The sequence below is a fragment of the Camponotus vicinus genome, unplaced genomic scaffold (genome assembly GCF_025532165.1).
Source record: "Camponotus vicinus isolate PSW18456_S1 unplaced genomic scaffold, iyCamVici1.0 SCAF_9, whole genome shotgun sequence".
Classification (NCBI taxonomy): domain Eukaryota; kingdom Metazoa; phylum Arthropoda; class Insecta; order Hymenoptera; family Formicidae; genus Camponotus; species Camponotus vicinus.
In genome coordinates, this window is record NW_028141981.1 from 10,780,257 (window position 1) to 10,805,225 (window position 24,969).

At 35.7% G+C, this 24,969-nt stretch overlaps 4 protein-coding genes across 5 annotated transcripts in view; 2 read left to right on the forward strand and 2 right to left on the reverse strand.

The window, feature by feature from the left end:
* LOC145976691 (uncharacterized) overlaps positions 1-24,969 on the reverse strand; it is an 83,407-nt gene that overhangs the window by 27,257 nt on the left and 31,181 nt on the right. The gene's annotated exons all lie outside the window — the stretch shown is intronic.
* Positions 9,712-11,888, forward strand: Senju (UDP-galactose transporter senju). The gene is made up of 6 exons (XM_083108003.1): positions 9,712-10,225; positions 10,371-10,485; positions 10,557-10,603; positions 10,705-10,844; positions 10,934-11,077; positions 11,171-11,888. Exons 1-6 carry the CDS (start codon positions 10,138-10,140, stop codon positions 11,645-11,647), a joined length of 1,011 nt encoding a protein of 336 aa, XP_082964129.1. The 5' UTR covers positions 9,712-10,137; the 3' UTR covers positions 11,648-11,888.
* Positions 16,773-19,455, reverse strand: LOC145977257 (uncharacterized). Its single transcript, XM_083109115.1, has 3 exons — positions 19,361-19,455; positions 18,307-18,390; positions 16,773-17,058 (listed from the first exon to the last, which is right to left on the reverse strand). The coding sequence occupies exons 1-3, from the start codon at positions 19,453-19,455 to the stop codon at positions 16,872-16,874; spliced, it is 366 nt and encodes a 121-aa protein (XP_082965241.1). The 3' UTR covers positions 16,773-16,871.
* LOC145976690 (uncharacterized) lies at positions 21,847-23,656 on the forward strand. The gene is made up of 4 exons (XM_083108000.1): positions 21,847-22,303; positions 22,459-22,672; positions 22,838-23,110; positions 23,264-23,656. Exons 1-4 carry the CDS (start codon positions 21,936-21,938, stop codon positions 23,564-23,566), a joined length of 1,158 nt encoding a protein of 385 aa, XP_082964126.1. The 5' UTR covers positions 21,847-21,935; the 3' UTR covers positions 23,567-23,656.

The window sequence follows — 24,969 nt, forward strand, 5'->3', positions numbered from 1 at the left end:
GATGTGGCATCGTTGGATGTCCTGACTGTCCTTGTGGCTCACCTTTGCAGGATATTGACCATGTTCTATGATCCTGTCCGCTCTTGGACGATCCTAGAGTACAACTACTGAACTTGCGCAAAGTTTTGGGCAACTCCCCTCCACCATACAGTGTTTTCGAACTTTTGAAGGTGCCCTCTGAAGTGATCATGCACCCTATTCTCTCCTTCCTGCACAAGAGCAATTTACAAGTATGACTTTTTTAACTCTGACTATATAGACTGTTCCCTCCCTTCTGTACGTCAAATACACTGAAGACCATCTGGCAGCATGGGCAAAAAGTGAGATTGCCCAGTGCCACTAATCGAAGAAGAAGAAGAAGAAGAAGAAGAAGAAGAAGAAGAAGAAGAAGAAGGTAATACTGAAAGTTAATCGTCGATTACTTTAAAGCTAGCGCCAGACTATGCACGTTTTCGCGAATCGTGATGCGTGATTCGTATAACGTTCGTGAATAATGTGGAGGGAAAATTCGTCGATTCGTCATGCGCGATTCGTCATTCGCACTGATTCGCTAACCGAACGACTTTTTGACGAAACTCAAAGGAGACGAATCGTTACAAATCAATCCATTCGTGTCGCGCTACACTATGCGTAATTAGTTCGTGTTTCTCTTTGATAGGTTATTGCATCAATTATAATGAAGAGAGAGACAACGGAGAGCTGGACAAATAATCGCGTGCTTGAATTTGTAGAAGACATAAGAGAACATAGATGTTTATGGAATCCAAAAGATAAATATTATAAAAAAAACTGGTCGAAGTAACGCGAACTAAGAAACGACGAATTACGAATTACGAATGATATACAACGAATCGCGAATAGTGTGGAAGGTTTACACTGACGAATAACGAATCTCTCTGAATGTCCAACGAATCTCTATGAATCACAAATTACGAATCGCGAATTACGAATCACGCATAGGCCCAGTTCCACAACTTACTTTAACCGAAGTTTAGCTCGTTAAAGGAGGATTTACATTGCATCCAAAGCCCACTGTATCCAATCGGACGTCATACATCGGACATTGGACGCAATGTAAATTTTCTTTTAACAAGTTAAACTTCGGTTAAAGTAAGTTGTGGAACTGGGCCATAGTCTGGCGCCAGTGTTGTCAGGTGGGTCAGGTTTTTCGCGCATGCGCGACAGTAATGGCGGCTAACCAGCGCTGTATCACTGGTATCTGGTATCAGGTATCACATGGAAGATTTGGCGGGCTGAAGGAAAGTTTGAAGACTGTATCCCAGTCAGCAAAGTCTGTTCAAACAGATTTTGTCAATTTCTGCTACAAATTTTTGTCGACAGTAAGATTGCAGATTGTATAAAAAATTTGTTATATCAAATAATGATAACAGAATGTCAGCAGAAATGTTACAAAACCTGCTGACATAATTTGATAGCAGAAACTGAACAGGATTTGTTTAAAATTATCATAGCAGATTGGTGGCAGAAATCGAGCAAGATCTGCGCAACACAGTTTGATAAGATTGGTTGCAGAAACCGAGCAGGATCTGCGCAATGAAATTTGATATCAAATTCTTGGCAGATATCGAGTAGAGCCTGCTGATATAACTGACGGCAGATTGATGGCAGAAATTGAACAGGATCTGTGCGACGCAATTTGACAACAGATTGTCGGCAGAAATCGAGCAGGATCTGCGCACACAATCTCTGATAGCAGATTGATGACAGAAACGAAACAGAGTTTGCATAATTCGATAGTTCCTTCACTTACCGCTATGTGAGCTGTACTTTCTCGTAATCTAATTTCTGTCAGAAATATATATAAAGTCGCGAATATGAATAAAAGACTAAAAATATAGTAATTATCATTTTAATTTCTATCACTTTAATTTCTGATATCTGATACAAGCAGATGAGATTTAGAATATTAAACTGATTAGAATAATTATTCATGTACTGCCTATTTGAGGCATAAAGCAAGAATTTAATTCTAAATAAATTACATCTCCAGTTTCACAAGTTACATTTACTTTTATCATTTACTTTATTATTAATTTAATTAAATTTAATTAGTCCTTTGCTATATGAGATATAACTACGATATAATATATATTACATTAACATATATTACGATATAACATATGACATATATGTCATTTTAGAAGAAAATTGTAATTAACTTGCCGATAATATTTTTATTTAGCACTTGTAATAATCAATTTTGTTGCATTTATATAATATTAATAGAAGTAAGTGCAAACCTTGTGCAGTTTCTGCTATCAATTTGCCATCAGGTCGCATGCGCAGATTCTGCTCGGTTTCTGCTGGCAATCTAACATCAAATTGCATCGCGCAGATCCTGCTCGGTTTCTGCCGACAGTTTGTTGACAGGTTATATTTTACAGACTCTATCGCCAAAACAAAAGCTTAATGCGGACACAGATGGCTACGGTTCTGGTGTGGGATTCTGATCGAATTTGCTGTCAATCTGCTGCCAACCTGCTAACATTTTGCTTACTGGGATTACTGTATTTTATATTATGCGTGTGTGTAAACACATATGCATATATACGCAGATAAAAATGTGTGCCGTTGATTACTCGGAATAATTTTTTAAGAGAACATTTTTTCGGGCGACCAGCGGCACACCTTTTTGTCTGTATTAGATACTTCATTGAGGCCGCGTTCGCTGCGCATGCGCGAAAAACCTGATCCGCCTGACAACACTGTCTGGCGCTAGCTTAACTGGAGTTTGGCGAAGTGGCTTGAGAATTGAACTATATATGTATATATATATATATATTGTGACGTGACACTTGGCGGTCCGTCACAAGGATCGCGAGATCCGACCGAGAATGAAATTGGGCCCTCGTTCTCCCCTAATTTAGGGAGAGAGCGGCTATTGGAGGAGAGATTATACTCGCCTCCCGTGCGTAGAAATTTATTTGTTAGCGTTAAGATTAGGCTTAAGAGCGGGCACGATGGGAGACGCTGACGAGATCTCATCCGGTGGCTCAAACTTGAGGAAGAAGTACAGGACACAAGGAAACGGGCGGGCGGAGGCGCCGAGTAAAAGGAACACGCCAAGCTAAGTATTATTATTATCTAATTTCGTCAATGGTAAAGTCCAGTAAGACTGTCGCTGCCGCCCCTGTGAACATTCATATGCCCAGCAGGTACGGAGAACAATTGCGGGGAAGGCCAACCAGCGGATAAATTAACACTGGGATCCCGGGTCGGAGCCACCTCGGCCGGAACAGCGCTAAAGAAGAACATTATAAATAACGGCGAGTGGCTGCCGAAAGTATCCCTCCTGACGGGCCTCAACGAGAGGAATTATGAAAAATCTAAGAGAAAACGGGGTGCGACATGTACGACCCTGAAGGCCGCAGGATTAAATGGGCCACACGACGATCCTGAGGGTTGCGGAAGCGCCACAGGTGGCCTAGTTACGCATTAATTCGCCGGCGTGATTCCGACGGGCCTTCCGCTCGCCACTGTTCGGCGGACCGGCGAAGAGAGCGACGGCCCAAAAGTATCGATCCGTAAAGTGGATGCCGAGAGCACGGAGAACCACAAGGAGTCACCGGTGAGACAAGCGTCGACCCCCTCTGGCCGTCTTTGTTAAATAATTCAGGTAGAATTAGCTCGAACAATGTCGGTGCCGTATAGCTGCCGTCATTAAATTCATTGTGAAATTCTTTTCTGCGTTCTCGATATTTGCGTCTTAGAGTACGACGGCCGGCCGAAAGACTTTGTTCGAGCTTTCGTAAGATTAAGTGCCCTCTCTCCCAGTGCGCGCCGACAGTCACTGTAAATGTTTATTTGTACAATTATTATTGTTGGCTGTAAATTTTTGTCCGTTAAAAGTACGATAACCGAGCTCATACACACAAGGCGATCTTGATATTCGATAGCTGGCAATTGCGTTGCGGCGTCGACTCGTATACGTCCGAGCCTCGCATTCCGTGTATTATATTCTAGTGAGTAATTGTCCGCGTTTGATTTAGCGTGTCTTTTATTAATTAATCGAGTCGTATCTAAATTCTTTTCGTTAACGTGTAACATACTGGTAATTGTTAATCGAAATCAATGTGTAAAGAATTCACTCATTCTGTATCCGGCTATTTATTCTGATCTTATAATCCGCTCTTTCCTTTCACGCAGGGTAAATAAAATTAACAGGACGAGTAGCGCGGTAATCATTATTACAAATTTGTTTAAATTCCTAGCTGTCGAGACTCCGACAAGCCTCGCATAGCGCGGAATTCCAAAGACTCTTTCAGCGCTTTTTGTCAACGCTTGGCACGTGATACCGCGGTGCTTGTGCCCGCACACCGGCCCGTTGCTGCCGGTGATAAAATAACTAAAATCGATTGTATAATATTTCTTCTTCAACCGCCCGCGTCGATCTGCTATCAAATATTAATGCTTTTAACTATCCATGTGAAATATACTACTATTTTTGTCATCTTAATAACTTGTGTTATTTTCAGCGACCTTGCATTCTCGATCCTTCCTAATTAAATAAGAAATTAAACGGACCGCCCCTCTACCATTCTCGATACGGGGCTAGCCGAGTGTCCGTCGCGATAGCTTCCGAATTCTTTTGTCTTCTTTCGAGTGCCGTGAATTATATAATTTATCGAAGACTTTATTAGAACGGTGCGTATTCCCGCACCTGGCGCCCATGCAAATTTAGAGTTGAAGTTTTGAAGAGAAATCGCGCCGAAGGTGTGCCGTGGGCCAATATCACCGGCCACAATTATCATCAGCCCACAACATAAAAAATTAAACGGTCACAATATATATATACATACATATACATATACAGGGTGATTCTGAATAACTTTATGTTTTTGCAAAAACATAATCTTGACCGAATTCTAAGACGATTTTTCTTTTGGCAAAATTTCGTGCAAAGCATAGTTTTTGAATTATTAAAGGAAGTAGTTAACGTATGACGGGTCGAATACAAGAGGCAGGCAAGGGTGGCGTGATTCACCGTCAGACGCGGGCGCTCACGCGGGGCGCCTTCGGCGATCAGCTGGTCGCTATACTATGCACGGACATACATGCGAATACATACATTCTCTCTCACTCTCTCTCTCTCTCTCTATCATTCGCTCACTTACCCGTGGTTTTTTTTTTTTTTTTTTTTTTTACGAGGGGAAAATGCATTTTATGCATACTCACCGGTCGGTCCGGTGAGTTATGTGGGACTTGAGTACCAAGTCGAATTACCAACTCGGTACTCCCTACCCACTAAAAACCCCTCTCTTTTCACGAATTTCCTTTGACACACTGTCCCTCTGACTTCCCGAGATCTGTTTTCACATAACGTCAAAAAATAGTTATTATTACCTTGTTCGATGACTTTTGATGTATTGCTGTAATTGCTTGAAGGAGAAATGAATTTTCCGATAGATCATACGTTCTCAAATTTAACGTAGATATCACGTTGCAAAAGACAAGATATCCACACTAAATTATTAACTGAAAGTTTTTCTTCTTTCATGAACTGTATTCTTGTATAAACTTTAACATAATCACATTTATTTACTCACTCGATGAGACGAGAAATTTACTAATGACTCTATCACTAATCACTATTAATCACTGTCGAATAATAACTGTTGGCGATTAAAAATCACTCGATGAAAGAAACACGCGCGGACACGTTACTACACGACGCGACGACGCGACAATGCGACGATAATTACTCGGCGACTGCAAGCAGTTTTTTGTCATGGTAGGTTGCGGTAGGTTAAGGTACTACTGGCGCAATCGAACGCAATCATGTGTTCGATTGAAGAATGCGGTAAACATAATAAACATTTAACATATTAATATTATTATTATCATGAATGTGTGTGATATCCATACATCGTATATCTATTTAAAAATTAATTAGATTAAATAAGTGTTTTTAAAATATTTATTACTTTTACTATTATCATATAAAATATTAATATTAAATATTTATTTAAGATAATAGTAAAAGTAATAAATATTTTAAAAACACTTATTTAATCTAATTAATTTTTAAATAGATATACGATGTATGGATATCACACACATTCATGATAATAATAATATTAATATGTTAAATGTTTATTATGTTTACCGCATTCTTCAATCGAACACATGATTGCGTTCGATTGCGCCAGTAGTACCTTAACCTACCGCAACCTACCATGACAAAAAACTGCTTGCAGTCGCCGAGTAATTATCGTCGCATTGTCGCGTCGTCGCGTCGTGTAGTAACGTGTCCGCGCGTGTTTCTTTCATCGAGTGATTTTTAATCGCCAACAGTTATTATTCGACAGTGATTAATAGTGATTAGTGAGAGTCATTAGTAAATTTCTCGTCTCATCGAGTGAGTAAATAAATGTGATTACGTTAAAGTTTATACAAGAATACAGTTCATGAAAGGAGAAAAACTTTCAGTTAATAATTTAGTGTGGATTTCTTGTCTTTTGCAACGTGATATCTACGTTAAATTTGAGAACGTACGATCTATCGGAAAATTTCTCCTTCAAGCAATTACAGCAATACATCAAAAGTCATCGAACAAGATAATAATAACCACTTTTTGACGTTATGTGAAAACAGATCTCGGGAAGTCAGAGGGACAGTGTGTCAAAGGAAATTCGTGAAAAGAGAGGGGTTTTTAGTGGGTAGGGAGCACCGAGTTGGTAATTCGACTTGGTACTCGAGTCCCACATAACTCACTGGATCGACCGGTGGGTATGCATAAAATGCATTTTCCCCTCTCTCGTAAAAAAAAAAAAAAAAAAAAAAAAAGGTGAGTGAACGAATGAGCGAGAGAGGGGGGGAGAGAGAGAGAGAGAAAGAGAGAGACAGACAGACAGACAGACAGACAGACAGACAGAGAGAGAATGTATGTGTTCGCATGTGTGTATGTATGTGTATAGCGACCAGCTGATCGCAGCAGGCGCCCCGCGTAAGCACCCGCGTCTGACGGTGAATCGCGTCACCCTTGCCTGCTTCTTGTATTCGACCCGTCATACGTTAACTACTTCCTTTAATAATTCAAAAACTAAGCTTCGGACGAAATTTTGCCAAAGGAAAAATCGTCTTAGAATTCGGTCAAGATTATGTTTTTGCAAAAGCATAAAGTTATTTAGAATCACCCTGTATATATACATATATATACAGGATGGCAGGGAAATTTTGACAGTCCCGAAGTGTGAAGGTAGATTGGCTCAAATTAAGAAGGAAGCTACTATACTATTTTGCGATATTCGCAATAATTAACGAAAAATTAATTAAAGAAGATCGACCAATGCGCGTGGCTCGAAGCACACGACGGCGAAGGCGGTCTGACTGTAACATGAGGAGCCTTCGCCACGCGCTTACACACTCATCGCTCCTTCCCTCCCCAATCACCGCTTCGGGCTCGCGCCGCCATTATGTTACAGTCAGACCGCCTTCGCCATCGTGTGCTTCTAGCCACGCGCATTGGCCGATCTTCTTTAATTAATTTTTCGTTAATTATTGCGAATATCGCAAAATAGTATAGTACCTTCCTTCTTAATTTGAGCCAATCTACCTTCTTACTTCGTGAAGGTCAAAAATTGCCTGACACCCTGTATACTTATATACATATATATATTTTATAACAATAATATGTATAAAAAATTAATATTCTGTGATATATTTAAACAGTAAAATAAATAAAAAATGTTGAAAATATCTCTAATTTGTCAGTTCATATATATATATATATATATATATATATATATATATATATATATATCAGAGAGAAGCCTGAGAGCGGCCATGCGCCTGATTTAGGTGGAACCCGTATTTGAAGCGCCTCTATGTCCATAAAACGTGGACACTGAACTACATAGCCATGTCCATGAAACTTTTCAAAGGGTAACATGCTATGTCCACGATTTGTGGTTCTGTTCCGTGCTATATCCACAAAGTGCCGGCAATATGACAGCAAAAATATGAATGCAAGACAAGTTATGTATACATCTTTAAAGTAAATAAGATTTGTGGTCTTTCTTTCTCCATATATATATATATATATACATATACATATACAGGGTGAGTTTTATTTCACCCTGTCACATTTATGTACCGATCAATTTATTATGCAGTCGATAATCTCCCGCATGATAAAAAGATTGACACACGAAATAAAACTCACCCTGTATATATATATACAGGGTGTCCCATTTTAAGTGTCCACCCCAAATATCTCTCTCATTTTTTATTTTAGAGAAAAATGATTCAGACATGTTTTGTATGGTTTCGAGGGGGCCATAAGATGGTACCATTGATTTGACCTTGAAGAGTCATTTGAAGGTCACGTGAAGGTCACTTCAATTTTTTTAAATGGAACACCCTATATATTTTTACACATTCTTGTAGCTCATCTCGAGGGCTTTCCAAAACACTATAATTAAGTTAGTTTTCATTAAGTACTTTTCGAGTTATGAAGCTTGAAATCATTTCTTAATTTTACATAAACCGTAAAATATCTTGTAAAACATTCATTTTTCGATTATCTTACCTTAATACTTATGCACAAAATAATGAGAGGAATCAATTGGTGTAAAGAAAACAGTTGTTTTGAAGAAAAAAAATGTAATTTGCAATTAACAGTGTTTTCTTTACACCAAATATTTATTATCAGATTAATTAAAAATTACCCGATTTACGTCGTGTTTGATATCATTTAATCGCAAAAATCTCATTAATTCATTAAAATTACTTTCAAACCGATAAAATTAAAAATAAAAGTTTCAATTTTTATTTTATAAGATGTTTACATTTCCGTGAATTGCGAATGGATAGAGGAAGCGAAGAAACCGATTGTAAGAGACTTCGGAACTCTTTGATGATAGGTCATCTCGCTCGCTCTCTACTCATGGTCTTACTTTCTTTGTCACACTTGACAATCGTGATAGACAGCTCGGAAAGATAAGCGGACCCAAGAATCGAGAGCGAGCGAAACAGTAACAAGAACAAGCGAGACAATAATAGGAGCGAGCGAGACAGTAGTAGGAGTGAGCGAGACAGTAATAGGAGCGATCGAGACAGTAACACACGTGTGTGTGTGTGTGTGTGTGTGTGTGTATATATACATCATTAGGCGATACATCATTTGGCGATAGTTTGGTACATGTACCAATATTGTTTTTGGTAGAGGCGGAGCTTATTCTGGTACATAACATCTTGTACCCTGCTTCATTTTTGGTATAGCGTGGTATCAACCAGCTAAATATCAAAACGACTAGCCACGCCTCTACCACAAACTACCAAACGCGCGAAAATATTCTGGTAGAATCTGGTATACTTTGGTTGATATACCACAGTGACGCCAAAAATCGCCTTTTGTTATTTAGAACTTTTATTCTTAAGAAATGTGTAGGATCTATATTGAAAATAATATCAAACTTTTTCTCTCTTTAAATATATAAATTATTTATTAATAGTCTGGTAAAAAATATCTTATTTTCAAGTATAGTCATATTATGAATAAATTTCTATATATTGTATATAGCTATTTTTAGTATAAATCTCGATATATATATATATGGAGAAAGAGAGACCACAAATCTTACTTACATTAAAGATGTATATATAACTTGTCTTGCATTCATATTTTTGCAGTCATATTGCCGGCACTTTGTGCATATAGCACGGAACAGAACCACAAATCGTGGATATAGCATGTTACCCTTTGAAAAGTTTCATGGACATGGCTATGTAGTTCAATGTCCACGTTTTATGGACATAGAGGCGCTTCAAATACGGGTTCCACCTAAATCAGGGGCATGGCCGCTCTCAGGCTTCTCTCTGTATATATACACACACTATGTATACATGTGTGCATGTATTAAATTTGACAAATTTTTTAAGTATTAAACAAATGTGATAGATATACGCATAGATGTATATTTCTAACTCGTATCTAAGTGATATCAGAATCCGAATGATATCCGGCCTTTGTTAATGAGTTTGAGCAATGACTTGTCATTAATGTACATCCCACGACCGTGGTACATCCTTATACCAGTGAAAGACGGTAAAAGAATAACTGTCACAATGTTTTGCCAAAACTATATACATTAATATCGTAAAAAAACTAGAAAAATGGGAGGAATAAGTTGGGGCGAGTTATTTCCGGGGAGATGGAGTTCTGTCATATTTATTTCCTATATAGCTCTCTTTATAAATCAAGGTATGTTGATCATATGATTATGTACTATATGATTTTTATTTTTGTCATTACAAAATAATAAATCGGCAAAAAAATAAAGTATCATTAACATATTTAACTAATGAAAGAACAATGTCAAAATTTATGACAATAATTTGTTATATAGGTATTCTCGTGACATGGTCTCAAAGAAGCGGTCGCTATGAATATAACACCGTAGCAGTTGTATTGATGACTGAAGTTTTAAAATTGATTATATCTACAGCACTATATTGTAAGGAGTAAGTAAAATAATTTGGAAATTTGTACACCTAATTATCTTAATTTTATATTAACTTATTTTAATTTACAGCAATAGTATCTTAACTCTTCTTCAGGAGACAAAGAAGCATAAAAAGGGTGAGACTAAAAAAACAAAGAAATTCCAGAAATTTGTGCTATAAATGTCTGATGTGATTGAGATTCATAAAGGGCTAAAGAAAATTTCTATCCATTTTTAGTGCTTCTACTGTATATGATACCTGCATTTTTATATTGTCTCTACAACAATCTAGCATTTGTCAATTTGGCTAGATTCGATCCTACAACATACTATATCTTGCTGCAACTTCGCGTTGTGCTTACAGGAATCATATTTCAAGTATATTGATGATATATTTTTTAATAAGATAACAGAAGGATAGTAAATGTTAAATGAGCCTTATATGTAAGGATTTTAATTTTTTCTAGGTTATTTTTCGCAAAAAGTTGTCTGCGATACAGTGGTTTTCATTAGTAATCTTGACAGTTGGTTGCATGATAAAGCATTTTGATATCCATGTCTTTAACACAGAATTACGTATAGATATTTCCCTATTTTTAATTCTTATACAGGTATATTAAATTTTATTGATAATATTTATATAAAAATTTATTGGTAATTATATAAAAACATGGTCGTTTTCTTGAAAAATTTTCTCTTTTCAGACAACATGTTCTTGCTTAGCTGGTGTTTACAATGAATACTTACTCAAGCATCAAGGTGCAGACATCGACATTTTTGTACAAAATGTATTTATGTATATTGATAGTATTTTCTGCAATATTGTAGCGATTGTTTTATTAACAACATTTAAGAACAGTATTAGCGATACAATTAGTAACATTGAAATCAGTACATCTTTGCAACCAAAAATAATATTAATTATGTTAAATAATGCAATTGTTGGAATAATAACAAGCTTCTTCTTGAAAACTTTAAATTCTATATTAAAAACTTTTGCTAGTGCAATGGAACTGATTTTTACAGCAGTGTTATGCTGGGTTTTGTTTAATATAGTTATTAATATAAGCACTATCATTTCTATAGCTATGGTAAGTGTTGCCATCATTTTATATTCAAAAAATCCTGTACAAAACACTTACTCTACAGAAATGACAGAAAGCAGGAAACTTATAGTATAAACATACAATATTAATATTAGATTTTTTATATAATAAATATGTGTGCCACAAATAAAACTATCAAATCAAATATAATAGTGTATATTATCATTAATATTGAGAATTGTTTTTTTTTTATAATGATAATACAAGTTATACATAATTCTAAATAATTATATCGTATAATATATTTAATGTTAGTTTTAATTATAGTGACTGTTTAAAAAGCAAAACATTGTAAGTTAATAAAGAATTAAGCAGATTTAGATTGACAAGATTCAATTAGCGATACTAATCTCTTTGCTATTTAGGATTAAAGAAATTATGGATGTACGTGTTAAATTAGGAAATTCAATTAATTATGTTTTTACATTTATCTTTCTCTCTTTAAATATATTTTAAAAATAGAGTAAATTAAGATATATATATATATATATATATATATATATATATATATATATATATATATATAATAGTGTGTGTATAAAATTTGATACATCTATTTATAGGTGGATGTGTGTGTGTACGTGTAAATACATAAATAGAAAAAACCATGTAATATAAAAAAATTTCATATACGTATAATAAAAATTTTAACAATAATCTTTTAATTTCCGTATTATATTCTCTTTTATTGAATTGTGAACTATTGTATAATATTATATTATATACATATTTACATACTTATGTATTTACACACACACCCATCTATAAATAGATGTTACCAAATTTTATACACATACACATACATGTTTTGTAAATGTACAATCTCTTAAAAGTCAATTTTTTAATGTTCTATCTATATAATTTATGTTTTTATATTTTTTATTTCCAAATTATCTATTTGGGTTACGTTCCAAAACGTCCTCTCTGAGGAAAATTTTACTCGATGGCCGTTCCGAAACTCTTTTAAGCCCCTTGCACAATGCTAGGCAACAGGCAATAAAAACAGAAATAGTATCTATTCTCTGCTCCTATTGGCGAATATTTTCTGTTCTGCATAATTATTGGTGAATAGTTTCTATTCCTTATTTCTATTGCCTGTTGCTTAGCATTGTGCAAGGGGCTTTAAGCCTTTCCGATTGGTTCAAATCGGCCATCGAGTAAAATTTTCCTCGGTTACTTACGTTTTGGAACGTAACCTTGTATATGGAAAAATTCTATCATAGAGTATGTTTACACGGCAACGTTAATCAGGGGGCCTATTACGGTTTTTGAAACGAAGTGAAAATAACAAAAGTGAGGAAATTTACTAGAGTATCTACAATTTCATTTGTCGAAATCTAGTTCACTTTTGTAATTTTCACCTCGCTTCAAGAACCGTAATAGGCACCCAGGTTTAGAAACAACCGCTGTTGCAACTACTAGTGTTAGATGCCGTGTAAACCATGCTTTACGCCGATGTTATTACACCAGTTGTAATAACGCTACTCCTGCTGAGGAAAAGGAATAGACTAAGGGCCTGAGCAGAATGGCTGCCTTATAATTTTAAGACTATGTTTTATGCCTTAGGTCTTTGTCTTAAGTAACGCACAATACTGTGTGTTATGTCCCGAGTCTTATGTATACGCGAACATTTGTAAGAAATAAACGTTCGCGTATACATAAGACTCGAGACATAACACACAGTATTGTGCGTTATCTAAGACAAAGACCTAAGGCATAAAACATAGTCTTAAAATCTTAAGGCAGCCATTCTGCTCAGGTCCTAAGGGCTTGAGCAGAATGGCTGCCTTATAATTTTAAGACTATGTTTTATGCCTTAAGTCTTTGTCTAAAGCGTTGTCTACAATGAGATTTTAAGACTTAAGATTTAAGAAATTAACCAATTACAATTGACTTTAGAGAAGAATAATAAATATGATTGGTCAATTTCTTAAATTTTAAGTGTTAAATTGTCATTGTAGACGTCGCTTTACGCACAATACTGTGTGTTATGTCTCGAGTCTTATGTATACGCGAACGCTTATTTCTTACAAACGTTCGCGTATACATAAGATTCGGACATAACACACAGTGGGTGCTTTCCATTTAGCGACACAAGTCGACACAAGCATTATTCTATCTTTTTTCAGTGAATAACACAAACAAAGATAGAATGACACTTGTGTCGATTTGTGTCGCTAAATGGAAAGCACCCAGTATTGTGCGTTACCTAAGACAAAGACCTAAGGCATAAAACATAGTCTTAAAATCTTAAGGCAGCCATTCTGCTCAGGCCCTTACAAATCCGGCTTTAAGAAGACGTGTAAACGCTACGAGAGTTATAACAATTGTATTGCCAACCTGAATAATCAAGTATCAACGAGTGACGAGTACTAGTATACAAAAACTGCCAATAAGTTAAAGTAAAGAGGAATGGTGATAAAATAAATCCTTGCGTGTGTAAACGAACATCACTTTTAGGTCCAGTTCCACAACTCGAGTTAACCCGAGTTTAATACGTTAAACTGGGTCCTGATTGGTCCATTCGCCACTTAAACTCGGGTTAACTGGATTGTGGAACTAGACCTTAGGGAGTTATAACTACGATTGTTACTAAACCAGATTAACGTTGCCGTGTAAACGTACTCATATACACCCAGTAAATACAGAATATTGCGGCAATATTTTGTGTTGGGTGGGCAGGATGTTTCAGAGCGACCGTATCAGCAGTTTTTTGAGGAAACAACGCATTTTCGTGAAAAATGTTTCATACAAAAGTTGTAAGGTTCCAAGTGACGCATTATCAGGGTGCGGTCCCATGGAGCGTATTACCATACGCGCGTATCGGGCGTATTGAAAATCTGACCAATCGCAGACGTAACTTTCGCGTATCACTGTGACGTCCCGCCATCTTAAAATTACTAGATTTAGTTACAATTCGCTTACCCATCTTATTTCTTTGCTATATCCATGGAATAAGAATGAATATTCAATTCTATTATTCGTAATTCAATTTTACTCACTATTATCAATTATATTACTATTAATTTTAATTCTAATATATGCGCATACGAATTCTAACGCTTAAAATATCAATTATAATATTTGCTTACCGTTTTATTCTACACGGTTATTTAGCCCGCTACTTAAATAAATACTCCCTCAATTAATGTATAATGAGGACTTTATATACGCGCTAAAATTCGAATTTAGATTTTAACAAACGCGACCGAAAACATATAATTTAAGCAATAACAAGTAAGGTATTTCAAAGGGACTGTTGAATTGATCTTAAATATGAATAAATACAAATATATTTAAACACTTTGAAATGCTTCCCTGGCGAAAATAAGAAACTTTATAAAGCGTTAACAACCGTTGAGTGAGGGTTTTCTGAGAGTTTATATGCTTTTCAAACTTTGTAAGAGCACTTACATAACGCTGTTGGGTTTTGAATGCTTATCAAACGCTGCAGTGTTGCAATTTTTGTTCTACAAACTCTTTATATAATGTTACATGAAAGTTTTGCAATGCTGAGGTAACATTTTTCAGAGTACGTTCAGTAAACATTGATACATCTTCGTGTACAGAGTTTACTATCAGACTTCTCAAACGTTTAACAAACACTTTTTCCAATACCGTTTTTTCACTTTCAGCAAATATTTTTTCAATGTGGCGAATTGTACGGCGTTTACACAAACGGCTTGGAAACGCCTAAGAAACGCCTAAGAAATGTAATAGTACATATGTATATAGAATATGCTTCCTCGCTTTGCCGCTATGCGGCGCTGCATCAAATTAGCTAACTCGTATTCAACTTTCCGTCATAAAGTGTATATAAAGAACTGATACTAACACGATCCGAAGTTTATTTTTTCTTTTAAGGACCGTCTACGATGGAAGTAATATGGAGTGGACGGTGGAGTAAGGCGTAAGCGAATGATTCTTTTCCATTTCGCATTACTCTTAGTCTTACTCCACCGTCCACTGCACCGATATTATTTTCATTGTAGACGGTTCTTTAGTCAGTTTAATTTAATAAACTGATTTAATTTAAAATAATTTGTTTAATAATCTGGATCGCTTGTTGGGATTCAGAATATGGAACAGATTATTTGAAATTAAACGGATAAATGGGAGATAGCCTATTTATTGCGTATATTAAAAATAAAATATAAATAAAAATAAAATTATTCTTATGGCCGAGTGTATTTATATACTTTTATAAATGTCCAAGATATTCACTTATCAAAAATGAAAAAAGTAATATGTCTCGAAAGTTCATGAAATTTTCACATAGATTCCACGTAGATTCTAGTACCGTTTTTGAGCGGATTATCCACTTGAATATCCACGTAGATTCAACGATATTAATCTACGTGGTAATAACGTGGATTTCACGTACTGTTTTTGTCGGGTAATCGCTTAATAGAGGATGCACGCAGTTTCCAAAGATGAAATTAAACACTTAATAGAGGATCTATAAATGTTTAAAGAACTCTTTGCATACGCCATGTAAACACTATGCAAACTCTCAAAAACGCTATGTACAAACGTCTTTCAAACGCTGCAGTGTTGCAATTTTTGTTCTACAAACTCTTTACTAATCGTTTTTAAACTCTCGACGAACTTCCACAAACGTTCATGTAAACGCCAAACAAACGTTCATGAAACGTCTCATTTTTGCCAGGGTTTATTTAAAAATTCATTATGGGATCATAACCAGTGGAAATAACTTTCTCTATATGCTACAACTTAAAATTAATCTATTCTAACTTGAGCCGTAAATTTCTGAACCTTTTCTAAAATATAAAGGAAGTTATACATGTAAAATGATTCCGTAATCCTAACACCGCTAATGATAGATATTAAATTAAGAGCGCATAGTTTTGACATGTGAGGTGGTCTAAGAGGAAGTCATAAACATATCGGACATTGACTTCTTGAAGATGTCAACCGACACTTCCGATAATAGTCGCGTACTACTCTTTGATCACCGCCGCGCTTCTATGAAAAGGATATCTATGTCAAAACAATTGATAAGTAATTCAGTAGTGCTTCCGAGAACGACGTGATCCGATGTAGAGATCACCTTACTCGAGGATTCCTACAGCTAGAGATCATGCAAGGAACAACGAAATCGCTAGTATATAAACCCCGGATTCTAGGCGCGAGCGGTTCATTCTATCATTAATAATTAGTCAGTATAGCAGACTCGCTGTTAGTCGTGATCACTTTGCCGTTATTCTTTATTATTCTTTAACTCATTACAACTAAAATTTAATACTTTGTATCAATCTGCTATATCGTTCAGTAAAATTCAAATAAAGAAGTTATACTTGTGCAAATTCACTGTGTCAATCCTTGGAGATTCCCAGACCTTGCTTAGACGAAGGCGATCGAGACCAACCGAAATCGACATCTGAGTGGTAAGTACCAGATTTTTGTCCCATTTTATGCTTGTCTTCGTGCGATAATATTCACCTTCCTTGCATTCACGACATTTCCTGAAACAAAACATCGAGGATTAAATAACAAGCATACTGTCAAGCACTAGCACATCGCTGGCAGTATTCCTCCCTCTTATTCCAGCGCAACTTGTTTTAACTTGTTATTCTATTCTGATAAGCGTCAAAGCAAAAATTAATTAGAACTCCAAAATCGCCCTCATCAATTGAGCGTCGCAGCATCCCTTCTCTGAAGATTCCTTCATCTCCAGGCATCCTCTGCCATGCCGGAGAACTCCTCACACTCCAATTTTTATTCTTAAAAATTCATTACCACTTTTTACCCCAAAACCAGATTTCCATCGTCTCCGGGCATCCACTGTCATGCCGGAGGCATCCGACATCCTAAACCAATTCGCTTAATCGACGCTTCATTGAAATACCAACGATATTTGGATTTGCATAAATTTCTAACGTCGCTACTAGAATAAAACGTCTTTCCACACATAGGTATAGCATCTTCGCGGTGCTGTGCACAGAATTTATTATCCATTCACCCATTCTTCCGTCGCTGCCGGGCATCCACTGTCATGCCGGAAGCATCCTAAGTTCCCTACCCTTATACGCAATTTCCGCTATCGTAACTTTATTCTGCCCTCAAGTTCCATCGTCCCCGGGCATCCACGGTCATGCCGGAGACATCCACATATCCTTATGAATTACTCCTTCATTGACGTTTTAGCTAAAACAAAATTACAAGAATAAACGTACTATGTGCTAATGTGCGTTGACGCTGATTCAGTTAAAAATAATAATAAGAGCAAATAAAATACCACTTTCCTCAACCAATACTATATTCTACCTACCAGAAAAAATATATATTAACATTAATATTATCTCTTTAAATGGTAACCCCATCGTCAGAATTCAAAAGAAAAAGACATAGAGCAGGAAAAATAACCCGTGAATATCGTGACGCTTCTCGATTCCGTCGGATCAAGAGATTAGAATTAAACTCAAAGCGTATCCTTGTCAAATCAGAAACAAGGGTCTTCCTTCCAGAAAGTTTTGTCTCCGCTTTAAAGGCTAGGGCTAAATTCCTCTTTTACTTACCGGAAAATTTTACTTCACAGAAATTTCTTCGAATAGTTACCTCAAACGTAGAATTTGACTCTTTCTATAATTACTATTTGGAAATTATAAAAAATAAAGATACGATTGAAAACCCTTCATTAAGTTTAATAGATCTGATAACTCAATTAAAATCCCAACTTCCGGAGAATCAGTGTGAAATAGAGAGTTACTTACAGACTCTCCAATGAAGCCTTCTTGCAACGATAAAGATTTTTTCGCCCTAACAGATGAGGAGCAAACTCGAATTCTCGATATACTCTTGGAATTCATAGATCAATATATCGCGGGTAATATCGATATCGATCAGCTAATGGATTTGATAGAAAATATCGAAATCCCATTTTAATAGATACCTTTTGCATATACAAATATATATTTCAATAGTCATCCAATTATAGAGTTTCGCGGCTCCCTTACATTTTTCCGTAATCGATAAGTCAGATCCTCGCTCTCGGCATCCCCAAGGTATAGCCGGTGTAAGCAGGTTGCCTTGAAAACAAAGAGAGCGCACTTTTCTCTGGAACTGAGGCATCTAGGGGAAAAGTTGGTCACTGAGACGTGACATCACAAACAGCGGAACATCTGCGATTGGTCAGATTTTCAATACGCCCGATACGCGCGTATCGTAATACGCTCCATGGGACTACACTCTCAGAGTTGGGGAGTAACGCGTTACTTGTAACGTCGTTAACGTTACCGTTACTTTTTTTCGGTAACGATCGTTTGTAAAATAGTTGTTTTGGTTGATGGGATTATTAATTAAGACTATCCGGAAGATTGAGGATTGGCAAGCTGAGAAGGACGCGGTAATGTGCGTAGCTGGATGCAATGAATAAAACCCCGGGTAACGGTTAAGACGTTATATTCTCTCACGATCCTTACTTCCTCCTTCGTTAACAAAGGCCGCATTCAGCAGACTCAACAGTTGGGCAACATTACTAGATTTTCCAATGTAATTCGACGCTGATTGGTCGGACCTGAAAGTAGAAACCAATCATGTTCGATTGCTACTTAGCGGTTGAGTCCGTTGAATGCGGCCAAAGACTGTCGCCTCCCGTGCTTCCCGCTCTTCGCTCGACATCCTCCCAGGCCGGTATTCATAGTCCGTTCTTATATTTAAGATCGTCTTAAGTTCATCTTTAGATATTGTATGTATCATTTTATTGGCTATGGATTATCTGAAGATGAACTAAAGACGATCTTAAATATAAAATCGGACTATGAATACCGGCCCCAGAGTGGAGAGCCAATCACCTGCCACAATATAGGACGCATGCGCCTTAGCGCCGTGTAGTTGCTGCGCATGCTGGCAACTACCGCCATCTTAAAGTTATTCCTTACACGTTTCTTTTTTCTGTCTGTACGGTAACGGTAACGTCGTTACATTTTTATAAAATTAAAGTAACGATAAAAGTAACGGTAACGAATTTAACCGTTACTTTTATCGTTACTTTAATTTTGTAATCCTGGATAGTATCCCCTTAATAATTGAAAAATCTATTCTTATTACAAAACAGTTTGCAAATATTTTGGAAAATTATACAGGGTGTTCGGAAATTCAATCGACAAATTTTCAGAGATTGTCGGGGGCACCATAAGAATCATTTTTTGCAAATGAACCTGGGATCGGAAACGTGTCATTACATCGCTACGGCATACGGAGTGTTCGAAAGAATCGGGACCTCGAAATATCACAAAAAAATAGAAGTTTTACAAAAAATTGTTTCAAACAAAAGTTGTAAGATGTAAAAAAGTCTATTTGCTGGCGCCATGTGTTTGACCTTGGATGGTGTCGCCAAGGTCACGACAAGGCCACCTTGAATTTTTGAAGGGCTACAAGAATATGCAATAAAAAGTGGAAGGTTCCATTTAAAAAATTCAAGGTGGCCTTGTCGTGACCTTGGCGACGCCATCCAAGGTCAAACACATGGCGCCAGTAAATAGATCTTTTTACACCTTACAACTTTTGTTTGAAACAATTTTTTGTAAAACTTCTATTTTTTGTGATATTTCGAGGTCCCGACTCTTTCGAACACTCCGTCTGCCGTAGTGATGTAATGACATGTCTCCGACCCCAAGTTCATTTGCAAAAAATGATTCTTATGGTGCCCCCGACAATCTCTGAAAATTTGTCGATTGAATTTCCGAACACCCTGTATACATGATGCGTTCTACAAGATCAAGATAGTTGCAAATGTATGTATATGCAGAGAGAAGAATGAGAGGTGTCACGGCCCGCTTTTAGGTGATCCTTGAAAGCGATACGCCCTCTGTGGATCTTAAAAACGTGCACCTAAACTACGAAGCCAAGGTGCACGAATATTCTCAGAGGGTAACATATAAGGTGCACAATTTCTGGTTCTATTTCGTGCTATGTGCACAAAATGTCGATAGCACCAGTGCTGTATAGCAAGGTGCTTACGTATATCAAATAAATTTTAATATAAATGAGAAATGACGAATTTGCGATCCTCTCTCTCTCTCTATATATATATATATATATATTTCTTTTTTTTTTTTTTTTTATATGAATGCAATGACCATCGACATATTTTTTAAAAACAATCATATGTTTTCTTTACATTAACTGATTCTTCTTATTATTCTATGCATAAAATTATTAAAGTAAAATAATTGAAAAATGAACATTTTATCAGATATTTTATAATTTATATAAAATTATGTCAACTTAAAGAATCAACCATCTCGTTAACTATTCAATCTTTGACTATCCTATCTTTATAACTTTTTACACGGAATATTGCGAGGAATTGATTTATATAAAAAAATTAGGATGGTTTCATTAAAAAATATGAAGATAATCTTGAAATCTCTGAAACGCTTCCACTTACGAAAACAATATTACTAGCATATCATGATCCTTTTAATCGTACAATTTTCGTAATTACAATTTTTTCATATCTGTAAAAATAGCGTAAATATTTCAAGTGAGCAAAGTTGTGTGTGTGTGTGTGTGTGTGTGTGTGTGTGTGTGTTAGCGTATACGGGAGTTATGTGAGCAAGCGAGAAAGTAATAAGAGAGAGCGAAATGGCAATAAGAGCGAGCGAGATAGCAATAGCACGAGCAACGAAGACTCGGAAATCGAGTCTTTCTTGCAGCCTGGCATACTATTTCTCTCTCGCTCGCTCCTATTACTTTCTCGCTCGCTTCTGTTATTGTTTCACTCGCTCTTACGTACTCATATACTGTCATGCTCATCTCGTTATCAAATCTGCCGCTGGTAAGCGGCCGATGACAAATTGTGACAAATAAATAAGTTAATCATTTTAAGATATATTTATAAAGGTATGCGAGTAATTTCAATGGAATAATGAAAATTTTGCGATTAAAATAACATCAAACACGGTATCAATCGAATAAATGTAGTTAAATATATAATCAAAATTTTTATTATCAGACCAGTTAAAAATTATTCGATTTATGTCGTGTTTGATATTATTTTAATCGCAAAAATCTCAATAATTCATTAAAATTACTTTCAAATGGATAAAATAGAAAATAGGAGTTTCAGTTTTTATTTTCTTCTTCTTCTTCCTGTAGACATCCACTCCTGGACATAGGCCTCTTCCATCTCCTTCCATATCGTCCTCTCCTAGGGTGCGTTCAGATTCTTTCTCCGGTAGGTGACGGTAGGGTAGATCAGGTATGGGCGGAGTTACTGTCGGGTGACTTTGGTAGGCTAGAGAATTTGAACGCATTTTTCTGGGGATGGGTAAAGGCGCCATATGTCACAACAAAACAGTTAACCTGGTTTTATGAAAACGACTTTAACAACTTAAAGATGGATTGTCGGCAAATTATAGCATTGGCTGTGACTATTAGCAGTAATTTTTTAAATGAAATAATGGAAAGTGATATTGATAGTAATGATAGTGACTCCGACGAAGAATTGGATATGCGGATACACTTGCAGTTGCGAGAAGTTCAACGCAAACCTGCAAGAATTGTAGATTACATAGAACATACAATCCCAGAACTTCATCGAGAACAGTTCAGGCAGCATTTTCGCATGACTCCTGCAACATATAATTGGCTGGAACAGAGATTGGCACCAACTTTGCAAGGCGATGTTGATGTGAAATCTCACATTCCAGTCAGAAAGCAATTGCTTGCAACTCTTTGGTTGTTGGCTACACCAGACTCCTACAGGTAAGTTCCTCTTAAAATATTTTTCTAAAAATACAATGAAAACTATGCAATTATAGATTTCATAGTGTGTCATATTGATATATAATTTATGATCATGAAAATTAGATATATGTGAGTATAAACATTGGCTGTAATATGTGATGTATTTATTTCAGGTCTGTAGGGGAAAGGTTTGACATTAGCAAAAGCTCACTGAGTGTCAGTTTTATGCGAGTTGTACAAGCCTTGAACGACATCACTGAAGATGTCATACAGTGGCCAAGAGGAAACAGATTGGCAACAGTAAAACAGAATTTTCAAAAATTATCAGTGCTGCCGGACATAATTGGAGCTGTGGATGGTACTCACATTTCTATAAAACAACCATATGTAAGTTATTTGATTTAAAAGATAATGTGTGCAAAACTTCTTGATGGATTTATCCAACATTTTAATCATAACATTTTATGCAGAAACATTTGTTGAGTTTGAAATTAAATAAATATATATTTCTGAACATCGGATTTACTTAAACTTATTATGATTCTTTTTCAGAAAGACTCTTTGTCCTATAAAACATACAAAAAAAACTATGCTATTATACTTCAAGCTATATGCGACTCTGAGTTGAGGTTTTTGGACTGCTTTACTGGTTATCTAGGATCTGTTGGTGACATAAGGGTATTTAGGAATTCTAATCTTTGGATAGAAGTGCAGAGGAATGGAGAGTTATATTTTCCTAATGAGGAGTACATCATTGGTGACAAAGCTTACCCTGTCTTACGTTGGTGTATTTCTGCTTTTCGTGATCGTGGTAATCTTACAGCGGTGAGTACATACTTTATATATTCGGTGTTTGTATCTAGAAAATTTTGTCTAGAATTATATTAGTTTTTCATTTTTTAATCTTCCTCACATAATAAACATTTCAATTTTTTTATGTCCGAAACATGAAATTATTAAGATATTTTTCCTCTACAGGCTCAAAAAAGGTTCAACGACATATTGTCTTCAGTTAGACAAGTCATTGAACGGGCATTTGCATTGCTAAAAGGGAGATTTCGAAGGCTAAAATATCTAGACATGAATAGAACGGACATAATCCCTTTTGTGATAATTTCTTGCACAGTTCTTCACAACATCTGTCTTGAAAGACATGATGAAAATATAGAAGAATACATCCTAGAAGGCCGAGAAAATGAAATCTATGCTGTTCAAGATCCAGTGGCAGATGAAGATGATGCTGGTGTGGCAAAAAGGAATTATTTAGTAACTCTTGTTTAATACCCAGATAGCTATAGTAATTATTATGATATCATTTTGACGTCATAATAATTACTATAGCTATCTGGATAGTTACGTAATATTTGACTACACATATTGGGTACTTTCCGATTCACGCATGATAGGCATGAATTGACAAAAAATCTATAATATGCGTGACATGAACTATAGATTTTCTGTCACTTCATGCGCATCATGCGTGAATTGGAAAGTACCCATTATTTTAGAAAATAAAGTTTCTTTATAAAGAATAACATTATTGAAATAATACATAATCAAAAATATTTATCATGGAACTATATTTATTCAATTATCATTTTATTTTATAAATATATACTTAGAAATATCTATATATTTAAAAATATATATAATAAAATATATATATATTTTTAACATAACTAGTGTTTCTCAGTCTTTAAGCATCAAATCATATTAAGTCACTTAACTAAACGTAAGTACATGAGTTAACAACATGCAAAAAACCTTCAATAAAACTTTAAGTAGCATCAATCACAAAAAATAAAACTTATATTCTTTTTATGCAATTTCTTTTATATTATTATTAAATCATGTCATGTTTAAATTTTTCTGCACCTTTGCTATGAAAATATTAACCACATAATTATGTGAGGGTTTGACTTTTTATAACTTAAGAGAGACTTAAAAATACTTAAATTAAAATACTTAAATTATTAAAGATAATATTAATTAGAAAAAAACAAAGCATACTATTAAATAATAATAAAAATACTACTAAAGATAATGCAAATAAGAAACAAAACAAAAATATATGCACAACCAACAGAAATCATCTCAGACTAGCTTGAGAACCGTATAAAATAACGAAATCACATTATAATCTTTGGTCACAGACATTCATAGTCTCTCTGGTAGCCAACGGAAGTGTCAAGTGCTTCAATAATATGGAACTCTATAACAAAAAAACAAGGAAAAAATTAAAGTAATATACATTGTCAAAACAGAGAAAAACCACACTGTACACCACTTACAATTCTATAACTTCTCCAGGAGTCGGTTCATTGCACTTTGATAAACTTCAATAGTACGATCCTGTCGCTCCATACGCTCAATATATCTCTTCTGCTGAGCCTCTTCTTTCTTTTTAGATTCCTCTGCTCTTATCATAAGCAAATTTTCGATATTTTTTTCAATAACACTTTTCTTTCTCTTTTTCGAAGTAGAATTACAGCCATCGTGTTCATTATCACCTTCACTACTGCTGCCTACAGAAATTGCATTTGAAAAGTCTTGAATACCAAATGAACGTTTTTTTAGTGTTGAAGCTATAGACAGAGGTTTTACAGATGGCTTGTCACCAAGCACTTCATCCATTTCGTCATAAAACTTGCATATAGCAACTGGAAGGCCGCTGCTCTTCTCAT